Genomic DNA, 18,675 nt, shown 5'->3' on the forward strand with positions numbered 1-18,675 from the left:
CACTTCATCACTTTATCCTCACGACTGTTCAAAATAAAACAACAGCTTTTCCAACAGGAAGAAGGGTCATGAGCCCCTCCAGAAATCTAGCATGGGGTGTCCTGTCTAAAGAGACGATGGCACTCCCATCTCTCTCTCCAGTTTCTCCAGTTCAGGGTGGAAACAATACTCAGTAATCCCGTCTCTGTCCAAGCAGGGCCTTGGGAGAGGACCTGGAAGAAGCCAGCACTGGCCAGAGTCCCTGAGCTTCTTTCATGTCACTTGGCATTTAACCAAGGTCAAGACTCACGCTCCCTAGACCACGCATAGTGCAGGTTAGTGGGCAGGGTCCTTTGCTGGGTGTTCCCACAGGATGTTGGAGGCCTGGGAGCAGGAGTAAGAACATTATGTGATCTCACACAGAATGCACTCACTGAAAGTGTGTAACCCAATGGTTTTCACTATATTACAGAGTACAACCATTATCACAATCCATTGTGGAACAATTTTGTCATCCCTGAAAGAACCCTGTTCCTTTTAGGAGCCACTTACTAGCTCTCTGTCTCTAGAGATTTCCCTATTCTGCACATTTTGTATAAATGGAATCACACGGTAGGTGGTGTTCTGTGACTGGCTTCTTCCACTTAGCTAATGATTTCAAGGTTCACTCATGTCCATGTTTCAGCACTTGCTTCCTCTTTATTGCCAAATAACATTTCATTATATGGAAGGATCCTGTCCATGTCAGCTGGTGGGCATTTGGATTGTTTCTATTTTTATATTATTGTTTTCATAGTATGGTGAATAATGTGGCTGTAAATTTTGGGTTGCAAATTTTTCTGTAGACATGTTTCCACTTCTCTTGGGTGTTTGTGCAGGAGCAGAGCCTCTGGGTCAAAGGTAATTGTTTAAGCTTTTGAAGAACTGCCCAGCTGTTTTCCCAAGGAGCCACATCATGTCACACCGGCCCCAGCAGTGCAGGAGGCTCCGATTTCTCTGCATCAGCCAGGCAAAAGGCTGCGTCTCCCAGCCTGTCTCCAGCTTGGAAGGGCAACTTATCCTGCCGCTAGGATGTGAGCCGAATGCTGTGGTTGCCATTTCTGGGGTCACAGTGGAAAAGGAGGACGTGAGGGCTCCCTCAATCCTTTCTCCCTGTCCCTGGAGACGGAAGCCCTACTGCAGGAAAGCACAGCACCTCCACCGCCCTGTGCTGCACATCTCTATAGACTGCAGGGTAAATAAGAAATGCATGTCTGCTTTGCTCAAGTATTCTGGGATTGTAGTCAGACCAGCTTAGCCTGTCTTCATGTGGCTCATACTGTTTTTTTTTTTTGGGGGGGGGTGGAGTGGGGGGTGGGGGACATGGGTTTGTATACCAAGGATTGAACTCAGAGGCACTCAACCACTAAGATAAAGCCCAGCCTATTCTTGTATTTTTTTATTTAGAGACAGCGTCTCAATGAGTTGCTTAGTGCCTCACCATTGATGAGGCTGGCTTTGAACTCTCGATCCTTCTGCCTCAGCCTCATCCTCATCCTCATCCTCCTGAGCCGCTGGGATTATAGGCATGTGCCACCGCGCCCAGCTCCACATGGCTCATTTGATCAGAACTGTTCATGGGCCATGGCTGGTGATGGAAAGAGGGCTTGATTCAAGACAAGGCAGGGGAGTAACTGTGTACCTCACCCTCTCGGGGGAGTGAGTACCTCCCACAAGCTCCTGAACACCTTCAAAGGGGAAGGACAATAAAGGCCGTACATACCGACCGGTCTGTCGACAGGTAACATGCCCAAGTACTGCACGTGGAACTTCTGGACCAGTTCAGTCTTTGGCGTTGGGAAATCTACTGTAGGGAACAAAAGCAGCCCATCCTTCTCAGTGGTTGCCACACATAAGAAAAAAGAGTCACCACCTGGGATCTGAAATCCCCAGAACACCACCTGTGCCTTTATGTCTTGTTCCTGAACAAAATCAAAATAGCACTAACCCTAGACACTGGGGAAATCGGGCGAGAGACTAAAAGCTCATTTACCTTGGAAGTAAAACCACCTTTGGAAGTTTGGAAGTTGGTTTCACTTCCAAGTTAAATGAGCTTTATTTAGTCTTTCGCCCGATTTCCCAATCCTTTATCTCTGTCAGTCAAAATCCCATTAAACTTTCATTTAAAGGTGGGAAAGAGTTTGAAGCCAGGAGCTGAGGGGCCAAACTGTCTCTCTGATGTGTGCTAAGGAAAACATAACCAAGAGTCCCCCAAAAGAACATACATTTTTAAAAATTAGTCCCTACCCCATACTTTACATGAGTTATGAAAACAATATTCTTTAAGTTTGCAATAGCAACACAGCCACCCCACCTTTGTACTAATCCTACTGACACAAAACCAAGTCTAAGCCCCTGTAGGCCCAAGGTGCACACTCCACTCATGTTTTTTGAGTTGAATATGCTTTTTTTTTAGGAAACTCAAGACAATGGAGAACCACCTGAGCCCTCTTGTTTCTTGCCGTGAGGGACATGCCAGGATGAGGGGGAGATGCCACTGGCCTACCTTGCAAAGGGACTTCGGGATTCACACTGGTCCTCTCCTGCGAGGAGCTGCAGGCCAGGGCTTTGGCATTCTTCCGTTCAGCCATAATCTAAAGATTAAGTGCAAACACAGCTCTGGTTGGTGGGCGCAGGCCCCACACCTCCAGCGAGTCCAGCTGTAATGTGTCGGAGTGGATTTCACTTCCAAGTTAAAATAGCTTTGATTTTTCCACCTGATTTCCTGGCCCCTTCCTCAGGGCTATGTTTTTCATTTGAGAATTTTGCTCATTTTCTCTAGGGATAACAGGTAAGCTGGTCCTCAGAGTAACGGTCTCCTGATTGTTTGGAATCTACTTCTTCCATTCACCAGGCTTCCAGCTTTGCTGAAAGTCACCCAACATCCATGGTCTGGCCTGGCCATGCTGGCCCACAGTGGTTAGTGGAATATGGCATGGTGGGGCTTCCCTGGCTCTTCTAGATGCCCACTTTCAGATACTTTTTTTCAGGGTTCTGGAGACAGAATATGTCGGTTCAAATCTCACCTCTGCCACTTACTGTGTGGCATTGGATAAGTCACCTGCCCTCCTATATCTCATCTCCTCGACTAAGCATAGGGATGACTACAGTGTTTATGTCACAGAGCAGTTTCGAGGACTGAAGGAGCCAGTGTGTCAAACGCTCAGTGGCCTCAGAAATGTTGGCTGCTATCTCAGACTGTCTCTCTGTTGGGGGCAGGATGACTGCTGTGCTCAAGTGTCATTGTTTTCCAAACCTTCCCTCACCAGCTTCACAGAGTCATGGGCTTAGGTACCAAATCCTCATTTTGGAGACAGGACCACTTGGAGCAACACCTGGCCTATAGATTTCAGGCAGCCCTCCCTCTGTGAGAGTTCTGAGTCTGGATTCTAGCGACCAGGGGTTAAAGACGTTATGGTGGTGCCAAAGTGTGTATGTAGGTAAGCCTGCAACAGCTGCATCGGTATTGAACTGAATAACAACAGTCAAACAACTGTTTACAAAGCCTTTATACTATATTTGGTATGATAGGGAATCTGGAAATACTTTGAAGTACAGGGGGAAAATGTACATAGAATACACGCTAACACTTCACCACCTTATATAAAGGACTTGGCATCCGAGGACTTTGGTATCTGCTGAGGTACTGTTACTGATCCCCTGTGGATTTTGAAGGACCGCCGTTCCTTACTGGGATGAGCTGAACAATCTGCCCACTTCTTCCTTGAGTCAGATTTCCAGGTGCCCTCTCCTGCCCTTCCACATCCCTTCATCTGCTCAAGGGGTGAGGAGAGACAGGTGCACTGCTCTTTCCTGACCCACCTTACCTTGGAACAAATTTCGTGGAGACTTGTGGCAATGGCTTTTGCTGGTGTGTCACATCGAAATACATGACATTTCAAAATTCTGGTATCTTTATCTCTTGCTACGTAAGCAAAATCCCTATGCAAAAAAAAAAAAAAAAAGTATCAGTACATTAAATAAAGGAAACTTTTACCAACCCATATGCTAGTTATGAATGTTAAAGGAGCTGGCAGCAAGCATGTCAGTGGTAAACAATGTATGAAATGATTTAAAAAAAAACAACCAAACAAACCCAAATTTTAACAGCTACAGAAAACTGAAGCACGGTTTGGCAGATATTAGGAATTCATTTCTAAGTAACATAACTACAGCGTCCTCCACACCCAGGCTCTTGAACTCCTGGAACAGCTAACAACGCTGGGCCAATGCCGAGTTTCACAGAGCCCTTCTGTGTAGCATGATAACAAATATTACAACAACACAACCCAGGCTTGGAAGAGCCCGAATTGCATGAATGGTGTCAGGACAGACGTGGTTTGTGCAGCAGAAGCAGAACAACAGGCTCTGATGTGGAAACACGAGCACAGAGAACCGCCCGACCCACAGCTGCTGGAGAAAGCTGATGGGCAATCAGAGGGCGCTGGAACATGGACACGGCGGACTGAGAGTCTGCCAAAGGCACCGCAGGCCACTACCCACTCCTTGAACCCTGGCTCTGGGCAGCATCCCACGATATTGCTGTTAGGAAGCGTGAGCTCAGATGCTGTCGAGAGCAAGCAGCGGCTGCTGGATTTTAGCATTTGTTTTACTGTTGAAAAGATGTTGGCTGTGACACAACTCGGCTTCAAAAGGGCTACAGGACACGTCTATGTTCCTCTCTGTTATTACTGGAGGATGCTGGTTTTCAAAGTTGAAAGTGTTTATGAAAAATAAATGTCCCGCTTTACCCCTGCGGTCATGGATCATAGTGATTGATCTGCATGTGATGCTAAGCCAAGATCCCGGTAATTGAAAATTTCTCTCTAGTGATGGAAGAACTGGCAGTCTTTTCACAGACCAGGACAGTCTATCCCCAGGATAGCCGAGGTGTCCTTGGGAAGACATGAGGATCTACCACCGGAGGCAAATGACCACCGTGAGACAGGCCAGAAAAAAGGTGGGGTTCAGGGAGGGAGGGCTGGTTGAGACAGGTGGTCTGGCCAGAGAAGTGTCCCATTGTCTTGCTGGGCGGGGTAGCCCTGCAGTGGAGCTTCCTGACCCTGGGCTCCAGGTCAGGACATCTTGACCTGACTGTCATGCAGACACTTTAACTGTCCACGCCCGACCTCAACATCTGCGTCAACCTTCTCCTGCTTCCTCATGAGTGGCCTCAGTCAGTGTCCTCCACCCAACCCTGTGGGGCCTAGGGTACAACCTGGAGGCCTGGCGCTCCTGCCTCCCAGCCCCACAGCGCTCAGCTCAGGGTTCAGAGCACGTCCCCTGCCTCTGCTCTCCACCCCGCTGCCCCTGTGGAGGGCTCAGCTGATGCTGAGAGCACCCCCCGTCTTCTCCTCGGCCCCGGTACACACTGCGCTCACCCTGGGCACCAAGTGTATCTGGTGTGTCTTCCTCACAACTCCTTGAAGCTTCATGAAGATGAATTGTGCCTTATTCATCCCCAATACCTGTAATACCTGGTGATGCCAGGTAGCAGAACTGTCTGTGATAGAGGCTCCACTCCCCGCCTCCCCCCAGGCACAGCGCCTGCTCCTCTTGGTCCTACTTCCCAAGGGGAAGCTAGACTGAGCCAGAGGTATGAATAGGTTCCCTGACAGCAGGTGGAGGGGTGCGTGTGGGCCAGGAGTGCCTCCCATCCTCAGCTAGCCCTCCACTGAAGCAACACATTACATAACAAGATACGCCTTACTCTGGAGGCTGTGCTCCAGGGAAGCCTGGTTTTGGGTTCTCTTCCCTCTTGCTGCTCTTGTTCCCTAGATGCGTCATGAAGTAGCACACGCCAGATCTCAACACCTTGCTCTTTAAACTTTCACGTGCAGCTGCCATTTGCCTGAAGCCAAATCTCTCTGAAGCTCCCTGTGGTCACCCACAGAAAGTCCAAAACCCTTTGGATTTTAAGAGTTGCAAAATCTGCCCTACCGACTCTCCAGCACTGTTCTCCTGACCCAGGAGCTCTCCCTCTGCTCCAGAAAAGGTGGGTCTCCTGGTCCGCTCACCGTGGTAACATCTCTTGCTTGGGGACCACTGACCCTCCCTATGCTGTCCAGAGCATACCTGTCAGGATGGCCCACCTCTGAGGTCTGCCAGGCCCTCTAGCCCCCAGGGCCCTGTTTGAGTCTAAATGCTCACAGTAAGTAATTCTGCACCACAAAGGACAAGTACTGTTATGTCCTCTCTCGTAGTGACTGCACAGGTCTCAACCTAAGAGACAGCAAAGAACAGCCAGAAGGTCAGTAGCTTGATTCTGGCAACTCGACCTCCAGTCTCATTCCTGGTTCCCCTCAGTTACACGGGTTGAGCACCCCCAATCAGAAAATCCAAACTCCAAATCCCAACTGCCACGATGCCACAAGAGGGAGATTCCATAGCACAAACTCTGCTTCATGTAGAACATTATTAAAAACATTGTATGAAGTCACCTTCAGGCTATGTGTGTCGGGGGTATGTGAAACAAACAAATTTCATTTTTGGACATGGGTCCCATCCCCAAATTGTCTCATAGTGCATATGCAAATATTCCAAAATCAGGGGAAACCCCCAAATTGTAAACACCTCCATTTCCAAGCATCCTGGGTATGGATAGGACATCTGCACAACTCGGGACACAGGGAGAAAAACTCGATTCCTAAGGTCTCTCCCTGGCACTGCCATTCTCTGATGTCAGCTTCCAAGGTCCAGTACTCTCTCTCTTGAGCTGGCAGGGTGACGATCCCAAGGCAAATGGAACAGGTCCTGGTTGATAGCCACACATCATTCCTATCCGAGGTCGGCTTTGCGCCCTCTGTTCTTTCATATGTAACCTCTCAGGCGTAATTTTTAAAATTACCATTATTGATCTTCATTTCCTTTTGGCTAGGGGAAGGTGATGAAGGCTTTAAGGGTGACCATGAGGAGCCCACATTTTCCTAAAGGAGAAACTCAGCAGCCTCAGGCTTGCTTTGGAGGAATTCTCGCATGTTTTTTCATAGCCTCATCTCTTCCTGTTTGCTCTCAGGTGCCAGACTGACAGAGGAAGGAGGCAGGAGTCTGTGGTCCACCACAGTGGGTGAGATTAGAAACTCACTCTCTGGAGGCTGCATCTGCTTCTCGGGGGGGGGGGGGGGGAGAACTTTCTCTGCAAGATGTTTGCACATCTCCCATTTTATTCCCATGCAACATAACTTGAGTCACCCTCAAATAGTGGCAGCCCCAAACATGGAGGTCTGTAGAGGCAGCGAGGCCTTCTTTTGGACCTGGAGCTTGGACACACTGAGCCACTTCCTCTGTGCACAGTGGAACACCCAGTGATAGAATCTGTGATTGAGAGTCAAGTCCAGATGCCACTTCACTGGTTGCTCTAAGAGTCCTAAGTTGTCCTGGGTAGCCTTGAACTTGAGATCTTCTTGACTCAGCTTCCTGAGTAGCTGTGATTACAGCTGTGATTACACCTGGCCTTACAGATTTATATTCTCTAAAAAATATTCAATTTATCTCCACAATTACCTTCTAAGACTCTACTAGGTCCCAGTCACCAGTGATGCAAATGCCAGTGGACAAGGCTGCAGGCTAGGAAGCCACTGCCTGGCGTTACTGACAGTGACATGTGAGCTGGTGTCTTTAGGTAGGCCTTGCCAGGGTAAGAAGGACAAGGTAAGAAGGATGGTTCAAAGAAAATCTAAGTGAGCATGAGCAGAGCCACAGGGAAAAAGAGCCAGGAGTGTTTGGAAGAACTCGCACTGTCCTCTGCTCACACCTGTGGCACCGTGAGGCGGCCTCACAGAGAGGCTGCACGCAGTTGTCCTGGGCTCCACAATTAGTTTGCGCAGCGCTTTTTGCCCTGCCGGGTTTCTGGCCCTTACTCTGAGCCTGATGGAGAATGATATTTAAAGGCCTCATTGTGCTGGGTGCTGGGATTATGCTGTAATCCTAGCAGCTCAGAAGGCTGAGGCAGGAGGATGGCAAGTTCAAAGCTCAGCCTCAGCAACTTAGCACGGCCCTAAGCAATTCAGCAAGACCCTGTCTCAAAAACCAGGAAGTAAAAAGTCTGTAGCTGGAGCTGGAGCTTCTGTCTCCTCCTTCAATTCTAACAGAAGCGAGTACCAGGAAGCAGCTCCATTGGCCTTGTGATGACTGAGCCCTTGTATTTCCAGCTCTCCTTGCTCTTGTTCTTCCTAGTAACAATTCCCCCCCGAGGACCAGCTTTGGATTCTGCTGGAGAAAAATGTCAGCGCTAAGACGTTTTTGACAGCCTCAAATTTCTTAATGGCCAAGAAAAAGGACCAAGGATTGCTTTTATTATTCTCTGCTGTACAGCATCCTCATCGCCCTCCAGGAGCTTGATCCATCTTTATGGAATGAGTGAATCAACAATTCATTATTCAAATGGCTCCTATTAAAAACCAGCCAAGACTGAATCATTTACCCTTTCCCCAAATCTCTCCCCTGCAACTCTCTCAGGGTAAGTAGAATCTGCTTATGTGTTTACCTCTCCAAGAAAATTTAAGAGGCATCTCAGATCCTTTAGCTGTTAGACAGACTCACTTTTCAAAGCCCCTTCTACAGCAGCCCTGACAGGCAGTACCTGGAATAGCTCAGGGACATGAAATCTCATTTCCTTAATGAATCAGCCTGTCCTGTTGTTGGAAAGCTCCCAGTGAACCAAAATGTGTTTTTTTGCTAAATGAGACACTGAAACCTGCCTCCCTGTAGCTTCTGCTAGTTGGAGCCAGTTTTGCTTTGTGGAGAGGCCTGGAACAAGCTGCCCCGTCAGTCATCACATGCCAGCCCATGCAACTGGCAGTGACCCCCTCCCCCACCCCCGCCCTGTCCCCTGTTGGCACTCCTCACCACGTCTCCAACACTCAAGAGCATCTTTTATTTAATTCATATCTGCTCAGGTCAAATACACATTTTGATGTAGGGAATCTGTGAAGTCTGGCACATGGCAGGCACTGGCTACATGGTGGGGACTACCAGAAACAAGGGGGAAAGAAGTCAAAGAAAAAAAGCCCACTTTGAAATATTGACTCCTTATCCAGAAAGGATGTTTTAATAAACGTCCGCAACCATCTGAATTATGTTGACTTCCTAAGATGTATCCAATGACTCCTTCCTCCTGTCTTCTCTTTGTTAAGCTACAAGCCACCAAAGTTCTTACCAGGGCAGACACAAGGTCCCTCCTACAAATAAGGACAAAATGGCAGCAAAGGGACTTAATCCAAACACTGTCCCAGATGTGGAACGCCTATATCAAACTTAGAGCATATAATATGGGGCAGATCATTATATAATGGTAATTCTAATAATATACATTTATTCTAGATGGTGATTTCCAGCCTATTTCAGTGTTCCTCTGTCAATTTTGTTCAAATATCTGTAGGACTGAAAACTTGGGACTTGCTGGGCTAAATTTTGAGCCTTTTTAGATGAAGGGATTTCTGACTTTTTTGCTTCACCTGCACAGTGCCCAGGAAATTCAAGAAATTCAAAAGGTGGGCTCCCTTGAGAAAACAGCATAATTACAGGGCTCCTGGGCTGTCCCTACATGTGGTCACTAAGATATACAAGGCCTGGGGGAAAGTGAATCCTCTCTCTAAGACTGTGTACATTTAATCTCTGATTATATTTTGAAAATTTTGTTTTGGGGGTGGGAAGAACAGGAAAGAAGAAAGTGCCTGAGAAATTTCATCTTAGACGGCCAGCCCAGAACGTTTGTCTTTGGGGTCATTTTTCTTAGATATTTTACCCAACACCACAAGCACCATACACGGGTATCACTGATCACAAAGCTCAGGCTCCAGTGTGGTGAGGCTCGGCCTCCTTTCTCTTTCTTTGCAAGCTTTAGAAGATGCTAAGCTCTGACAATCTGCCAGAGGCCCCCAGCCATTCCTCTCCAGGCGCTTCCACAAAGCGCGCAGATGGTGTGAACAGCAGATGCGAAATTCTACCACCTGCAACATCAAGGTGGGCTGGGCGAACGAATGTGCAGCCCTCTCTTGTACAGAGTCTTGCTGATACTGTTCAGAATAATGGATTCCCTTGGAGGGGGCTGAATCAACAGTGAGCGAAGGAATCAGCAAACATCTGAGAATAGCCTTTCCACTCACTGGGGTGGGTCTTGCCATTACTTCAGGTGAGGAGCACACAGCCACCCTCCCAGGCCAGGGCCTCCCCCGAAAAGTGACAAATTCTCCTACCCACACCCTTGGAAGGTCTGACCCTGGAAGTGTGACCTATTATTCATTCTATATCAGCTCCCTCTCCCTCCCTACCTCCGAGCAATGGAAGCAGCTCACGGCCTGGCCCGGGAAAGGAATGGCCACCAGTGGGGCAGTAGCACCACCATCAGATACAGGCCACTGGTTGCAGTAGACACAGAGGACTTGTCTGCATCTGCTGGTTCCCAACCAGCCAGGGAGCTTCCCTGAGACCAACTCCAATGCAAAGAGGAAACCACCCAGGCTCCTTCAAGGTAGAAATTCTCCAACATCTTTCTTCCAGCAAAAATGGAGGTTTTCTTGAAGTGACAGAGCTACTGAAGGTGGAGCCGAAGACTTCCAAACACTCCTTCTATTTTGGCTAATAATCGATACTAAAATTAGAGCCACAGCTTACCAATGAAACTCCAGAGAATGTGTAATGTGAGTTCTAAGAGCAATTCTTCAAGAAGCATGAAAGTCCTCCTTCATAACACGGTACACCACCAGGACACTGACTCCCTAGCCAGCTGATTAGGGCTGTCAGGTGTTAGTGGGAGGGACCAGGTTGCTGCTGCATCATTGGCCCATCACCTTCCCCAAACAGGGTTACACATAGCAGCAGATTAGGGACCCAGACGGACCCCCCGACACACACCCATTTTAAATGATGGTGATCAAAGGTTAAACAAAACAAAACAAGGCTCTGCCTATCCAAGGCAGGGCCTGAGGGTGGCGATGTGCATGGAGACAAGCCAGTGAGCTTTGCCAGACAGAGACACCATGAAGGGAGAAGGGGAATGGCGTTACCTCTCTCTGAGTCCAGGCAGGCATGAGGGAAGAGAGAGAAACAACACGTTAGCATTCACCCCGCGGCCGGGAAGTCACAGCAGCTCTGCGCACCCACCTCCCATCTTATTTCCCAACTTTGCAGCAATTAATAGCCTTTCGGTGCTTATTTTAGCTCAACTCTTTCACCCACAAGAGTGTATTTTGAGCCACGTTACGAGGAAGCCAAGAGATGCCAGCTGAATTTACAGAGGCAACATATCAAGTGGGGGAGGTAATCAAGCTTAAAATATCACGGCAAACACAGGAAACCGTGCACAGTCAATACTGGCACAGGACTCATCTTCGTTTTCCAGCTCCACCTGCTCCCCCCAAAAAAACACACAGACACAGAGCCGCGGACAGAGCCTTACCTTTTCACCACGCTCTGGACATTCTATTAGCACAGCCACAACCCTGCAACCCAGGTACTTTTCTTAGAGGCAACAGGGAGGGAGACAGAGCAGAAGGTCGAGGGCAGAGGTGGGAAGGGGAGAGCCAGTCGATGAAGGCTCCGGGGTGAGGGCAGGAGAAGTGGCAGGGAGAGAGAAGTGGAATGCAGAGCAGTCCTAGGTTGGGGGCAGCCGGCTTGGAGTCCCGCCCTGAGCTGCCCGGGATCCCCAGTGGAGGCCCGGAGCCCAACACGCTCCCTTCTAGTCTCTACACAGCCAATTTGGGAGGCCCAAGGGCACGGAGGCATTATGCATGGGCAACTGGCTAGAGAGGCCGGACACCAGAGGGACAAGGGGGAGGAAAGGAGACCTACTCTCTTCTGTGGCCTGTGGCCAGGGTCAGGGAGCGGTCAGTGGGACCTTGCAGGGCTAAGAGCTGAAACAACGGTGTGATACAGAGCAATGACCTTGACACACTGTTAGATGGGGTGGGGGGAGGGGGGCGGGGCAGGCTAACAAACCAAAGCTGCAGTTACATGGTCTCAAACGAAAAAACCTCAAAAAAGGTCGGAGCCTGTATTTTCATATACACAGAGTTTAAAAAATCTAAAACAACATAACATCCAAATTGTCACTGGAGTGGGAATTATGAGGATTTAAGATATTTGTTTGAATATTATATAAGCACATATGAATTTTTTAAATAAAACATGTACGTATCCATCTCAGTATTAAAGGGAAATCGCTGTGGTACTCGTACTCTCCGGCACAGGTAACAACACCAAAACTTATGGTAACAATAAGACATCTAGCAACTACCCTTTATTGAGCTCCGACTCTGGGTGGCTCCTAATAGCAACCTGACAAAGCCAATGTTACTCTTCTCTCTGATGTCTAAGGACACAAGGTCAGAGAGTTTGGGCAACTTGGCCAAAGTCACACAGCCTATATGTGGTGAAGACAGGGTCTGATCTTCCTAGATGGGTAACCCACTCTCCACAGTCCTACAGTTCCCTCTAATGGTTTGTCTTCCAAATGGAAGCCCCAGCAGGTCCATAAGCACAATGTTCAAGGCAGGGCCTATGGGTCTGGAAAGAACCTGGGATTTTAGAGCAATTTTAAAGAACCCTCCTGCCGTTTGGTGAACGTCTGTTGGGGAGAGGTAGCTAGGAATTCCCAGGAGGAGCTCTTTAGGCTGAGGCAGTAGACGAGCCATGTTCCTCTGGGTACAGAACTTACCTTTTCTCTGTTCATTCAGTGTGGATTTTCTGGGTTCCCTCTTAGGCACGCTATGTGAGAAATGACACCCCGTGGGCCCAGGTTCTTCATGAAGAAAAAGGGGACACAGACACGTGGCTCTAAGCCACAATGAGCCATGGAGTTAGATGATGTGCCAGGTCTGCATCGGGAGCTATGACCACAAGACCATCTGATGGGTCCATGTCTCAGCTGGGCTATAGGCATCTGAGATGGACCGTCTCCAACCATGAAGGGACAGTCACCCTGGGAAGGAGTTGTGGCCCTCTCTCCCACTTCCTGGATACCATCTCCCACAGGATGACAGAGTCCCCTCCAGCTCACGTCCCTCCAAACCACCTTGGTCCCACCTGTCAAAGCCAATCTCTGGAGCCAACTTAGCTTAGCAGCAAAGGACCCAAAGGCCTTGATTCTGTTTCCAGTCTGAACAAATGGCTGTGCAACCTCGTACAAGGAGTTGACCCCTTCTGAGCTTTGGGTTTCCCACCTCAGATGAGAGGCTCTGGCTGCTTCCTAGTGCTCAGATTTTTATCAGAAAAGGATGTAAGTGCTTTGACTCTTACAGCAGGGAACAACAGGCAATGTTCTTTGAATACCTTTTGACTTACGCCAAAGCCAAAAGCTTTTAATTTCCTACTCAACAAAATGCCTATGTCAAGTATAGAATCCCCTGACCAGGAGTCAGTGCTCTGCCTCAAAGACCCGAGGACACAGCCTCTTTCTTGTGTGTATAATTATTGCCGCCTTGGATATTTCAAGTCCGACTCAACTGCTAGTGAGTTGCTTAAGGAACTCAGAGCCACCGTGTTTCCCCTGAAGGCAGAACTTGGAAAAACGATACTACAAACTTTGATCAGTTACTTCTTTGGGGGTTAACAGACACTGCTTGATTTTAGGGTGAACTGAAAATCAGCCACAAATAGAGACTTGAAAGGATCTTTGAAATGTCATTCAAAAATCCAGAAGAGTCACAGACAGTGGCAGCTGCTCCACCAATTCAGCACCTTATAAATTTGCTGGGAGTGGGAACCCATCAGCTCAAAGTTGGGCTTCTGCACAAGACCAGCCGTTCTGAGAGCACAGAGGCTAAATTTAGAGTCAGGCCCAAGTGTCCGCCCTCCTCCCTGTACAAGATGCCAGGGAAAAGAATCAAACCCTGAGAGGAATGCCACAGGAGCCTCACACCCCGAGGCTGCTGGGTCAGCTTGCCCTTGGGGGCTGCTCCTTAGGTAAAGGAATTCGGCAGTAACTGGCAGTGTTCTCCTCATAGAAGTTAGAAGTAAAAGAAGGTCTTGGAGGGTGTCACTGGGTGTCCAAAAGAATAGGAAATACCTAAAAAATCTCTACCATGATGACACACCAGGATGGCACTACTGCAGCTTTCAGGAAGTAACATGCCATCCCTCCTGTTCCCCGGTATGGTCACCCCGTCTTAGGCCACGCACGATGGTCCACTTTCCACAACTGAGCAGGCGAGGGCAGGGCTCGCCAGTGCCCCAGCCTGCTCCACTCCTGAAGGAGTGCTTTTGGATGCTGTTGCTTGCTATCAGGGGGCCTTCTGAGCCACGATCACGGTTATTCATTTATATAACAATGAAGGGCAAACTGTAAAACTTTAGGCCATGACTCAAGTCTGTTTTCCTTCCCCAGTTTCGCTTCCCACCCCCCACTTTGTGATTGACATTTATTAGCTGTCTGTCCCTGGCCGACCCTTGGCCTCTTTTTTCTTCAGTTTCTTCATCTGTAAAATGGACACACTAGTGGTCTTCCCATCCTGAGTGAGTGTGAGGAGTAAATATGAGTTAATCCACAGGGAACACGAATGTTCCTAACTTCCTAATGTTTTTTTGAATCGTGGAACCTTTTGGTGATCCACTCCAGATAAAAATGTGTGAGAACTGACAATTTTATGTATCATCTTGAAGCAGGTAGAGGGAGAAAGGTTTGTTAATTCCTGGCACTCATTCTGAGACCCCTGTAGACTCTGTACCCTGCAGGTGAAGGACCTCAGCATTGAAATGAATACCAAATTTATGCAAATTTCCCATCTGGTTCCTGGTGAGATTCAGAGGATTCAGCTTGGATAAAGGGTCTATCCTTCCAAGGACCAACGGGTGATAGAACACCTGCCCCAGACCAAGGGGCCTCCCTTCCCAAGCAGGCCTCCTCCCACCTGCTCCTGTCCACCCACCAGCACCAAGCGGCTATTAATGCAGGAGCAGGGAGCCTGGGAGTTCCATCCTGCTAAGTGTGATGCTGAGGTTTCAAATGGTGCAGGGTTATTGAAATTCAAGGCACATTCTTCTAAACAAAGGACCTTCTCAAGCCACTGGAGAGAAGACAATGGTTACCTGTCAGCTTACTGATGAGGGGAAAAAAGAATATTTAAAGCAACCAAGAAATGAATCTTTTTTTTTTTTTTTTTAAAGCTCATCTTTGAAGAGATCAAGAATTAGCGAGCCTCAGCTTTCATCTGTGCTGTTACAGTTTAAAACAAAACAGAAAAAAATCTTGCTCCACCGACGGAGAGAAAGGACGTGCACAACTTACGCTGAGTGAGTGTCACTGTTGCAAGGCAGAAGCTTAGGGTACTGTCAAATCATAAAGTTCCATAGATGACACCTGGATCGGGAAGCCACAGGCTGGCTGCCTGCCTGAGGGCAGAGACCAACACAAAAGCCCTCCCACCAGAAGGCCCATCTGACACACAGACCGAGTGGACGCCGCAAGACTCGGGTAGAGAACAGGGAGGATCGCAGCTTTCCCAAGAGGAACGCAGATTTCCGTGCAAGAAGTAGGGCAGGAGCCACTAGCAGGTCACTGAGAGGACACCTAGGTAATCCCAGGACGGCTGAGGGTGCGTCTCTGGGGGCCGTCTCCGGATCAGCTGGCTGGGCTCAGGATCCCTGCAGAGGTGGTCCCAGATCTCCCCTTCTCTCTCTGTCCCTTTGGACTTCGGTTCCACTATTGCTGTCACTTTTGACAACAATGACATGCTGTGCTTGGTCTAAATTCCCTTCCCTATATCCTGTTACTCTCAGGCTACAGTTGCCCTCAAACTTCCTGCCTCCCCCCACGCCATCCACACAGGGCCCTTGAACACACAAGCCTCCCCCTACCCTGGGGCCTCTTTGCTTGCTGTCACCACTGCCTGGGCTGCTGGTCACCCCAAGTCCCTGTGTGGCAGATTCCTCCTGATCATTATTGTCTCCAAAGACCCCTCGGGGACCCTAACTTGGCCAATTCTCACGGCCACCTCCAACGGCCCTGCTTATTTGTTCATTATCTCTCCTTTTCTCGCCTCTCAATAAAAGGACAGTCTATGTGAGTGAGAGTGTTTCTGCCTTGGTCATGCACCTGGCACAAGCTGACATCAAGGGGCATTTTTGAAAGAATGAGCACATTATCTGAACAGGATGAGGTTGGGCAGAACCTCAGGAATGATGCCGAGGCAGCTGGCTGGATCCCTCTTCCTCCTACTGTTGTTTATGACAGGACAACATTTAAAAAATGACTTTAGTTCACATTCCATTTTCATGTCATCTGAAACAATGCTAATAAAACATATATTTCATCGGAACGGGCAGGAGGCAAGTTCTGGGAAGACCATTAATCTCTTGTGACTCTACTTGAAAGCAAAGCAAATCTGTTCTCTGATCACCTCCAGCAGAAATGACAATGATGTTTCCAGGGCCCCAAACCAGATTCCTTCTTTGGGACATTTGTCTAAATGAAAAACAGCTTCTCTGCTCCTAGAAATCAATATATGAATTTCCCTTGTATATTGATTTCTATGAAGATTTACCGACTCTTCAGATACTTTTTATTTGTATTGTAGGAAAAAGAAACCTTTGCTTATCACTTAGGGAAAAGACCCCAAACAACATCCCACACACGCTGGGGCAGCAGACTGACTGAAGGCCACACAGAGCACCATCCCCTAAAGGGGCCTGGAACCCCCCAAGGAGCCATTACCTTCTTGATATGGCACAAGAGAACATAACATTTATTTTTTCCTAATGAGGTTCTTTTTATAGTCTCTTATTCCAGCATCATTTGTTTTCAATCTAATATGATCAAAAAAATCTTAAGAAAACCTATAATGCTACCGCCATTCCACCCTGTTTACTAACTGGGTTTGCCTTCCTGCTGCTACTGTCCATATTCATTCACAACTAGAATAAGTGAAGCCCTGTAAAGAAGAGGCTCATGTGTGGGTTAAACAGACTGACCTTCGGCAGGAATTCCCTTTGGGGACTGGTTTATAGCACACCACAGAGCTGGCCAAAGGTGACTGAGGCTTCTTATTTACAAAAGACAAGAAGTCCCTAATTTAACTGTGTGTTTCACTCAGTTCTTTTGGATCAGGGATTGGCAAACTATGACCAGCCAAATCTGCCCCTCTGTACTGTGATGAGGTAACACTGGTACCCATACTTATCTGCTTGGGCATAGGCTAGGGATGCTCACGGGCTATAACCACAGAGCTGAGTAGCTGTAACAGAGACCATATGGCCCATGGCACCTTACAAAATTACTATTTGGCCTTTACAGAAAAAGTTTGTGACCCCTGCTGTAGGTGATGATCTGATTCAAGTGTGCATCATATAATGTAGAGAAGCACTGGTTAAATAGCTTGTAGAGCCCAGTAGAAAATTGAAATGCAAAACTCCCTGTTAAAATATTATTAAAAATTTTAAGATGGTAATAGCAGAACAGAAACCAAGTAGACTTTGTGATTGGCTACGGTTGTGGAGTAAGTCCTGACAATGATGACAAATTCCAGGACTGGCTAGAAACTATTCCACTCATGTGTTAGTCTGCTTTGTGTTGCTGTAACATAATACCTAAGGCTGGGTACTTTATACAGGAAAGACATTTGTTTAGCTCACAGTTTGGAGGTCCAAGAGCATGGCACCAGCATCTGTTCAGCTTTGGTGAGGGCCTTGTGGCTACATCAAAATATGGTGGATAGCATCATGGTGGGATTGAACCAGCGAGTGCTTTCATCTCACATTCCCCCCAGGGAATGCACATTTATGTCTTCTTTCCTAAATTACTATTTGGGAAATACCACTTGGCAAGACAGGAAGTGAGATATAGGAGAGGGGCCAGGCTCACTTATAAAAACCCACTCTCTTGGGCTGGGGATGTGGCTCAAGCGGTAGTGTGCTCGCCTGGCATGCGTGTGGCCCGGGTTTGATCCTCAGCACCACATACAAACAAAGATGTTGTGTCTGCAGAAAACTAAAAAATAAATATTAAAAAATTCTCTCTTTCTCTCTTAAAAACAACAACAACAACAACAACAACAAAAACCCACTCTCAAGGGACTTCCCTTGAGACCAACATTAATCTCTTCAAGAGTTTTGAACCCACGACCTAATTTCAGGGCCTACCTCCTGAAGGTTCCACCACTTCCATGTCACCATACCAGCGACCAAGCTCATGCACCTTTGGGGACCCCTCAAACTACATCCTAACCAAGGTGCAGAAATAAGATCTTTTCCAATCTGCAAATTCCTTAAAACCAAAAAAAATCAGGTGGGTGTGCAGCTTAGCGGTAGAACTCTGGCTTAGCACTCATGAGGCCCTGGTTTCAATCTCCTTTATTACAAAAACCAAAACAAAGCAAAACAAAAAACCTTTTGCTCGGCTGAAATCTTACATGAATGGCCAACATGGGAAACAGCATCCATGTGGATCTTTGCCCAGCTATGTTATTTCACAAAGGTCACAAGCGGGCTGTGACTCTTAGAAAGTTTCAAGGGGGAGAAAAATGAAAAACAAAACCCACCAGAATCCTCGAAAACAGCATTTTCAGGTACTTTGGCAAACAGATGCATGCTTTAACGTGACAGAATCAGGCCAACGCAGCCCCAATTGTCAACTGTGCTCACGGCAGCTGCTTTTCCCTATCATAATTATTTCAACTGTCATAATTTATTCATCCCCAGACAAGCCTACATGTTGTAGGGTAACCA

The 18,675-nt window shown here is 47.8% G+C and overlaps 1 protein-coding gene across 11 annotated transcripts in view; it reads right to left on the reverse strand.

Moving 5' to 3' along the window:
* Apbb2 (amyloid beta precursor protein binding family B member 2) overlaps window positions 1-18,675 on the reverse strand; it is a 331,462-nt gene that overhangs the window by 8,803 nt on the left and 303,984 nt on the right. For 10 of the 11 annotated variants that reach the window (XM_077110214.1, XM_076865348.2, XM_077110217.1 and 7 more), the window contains 3 exons: window positions 3,846-3,960; window positions 2,525-2,612; window positions 1,742-1,825 (listed from right to left, as the gene is read on the reverse strand). In XM_077110214.1, the coding sequence (XP_076966329.1) occupies window positions 1,742-1,825; window positions 2,525-2,612; window positions 3,846-3,960 (287 nt within the window). Of the gene's footprint in view, window positions 1-1,741; window positions 1,826-2,524; window positions 2,613-3,845; window positions 3,961-11,024; window positions 11,116-18,675 lie in introns of those variants that run through there. The other variant, XM_076865352.2, reaches the window with a different exon arrangement.

Source organism: Callospermophilus lateralis, chromosome 8 (genome assembly GCF_048772815.1).
Source record: "Callospermophilus lateralis isolate mCalLat2 chromosome 8, mCalLat2.hap1, whole genome shotgun sequence".
In the NCBI taxonomy this organism is placed as follows: Eukaryota; Metazoa; Chordata; class Mammalia; order Rodentia; family Sciuridae; genus Callospermophilus; species Callospermophilus lateralis.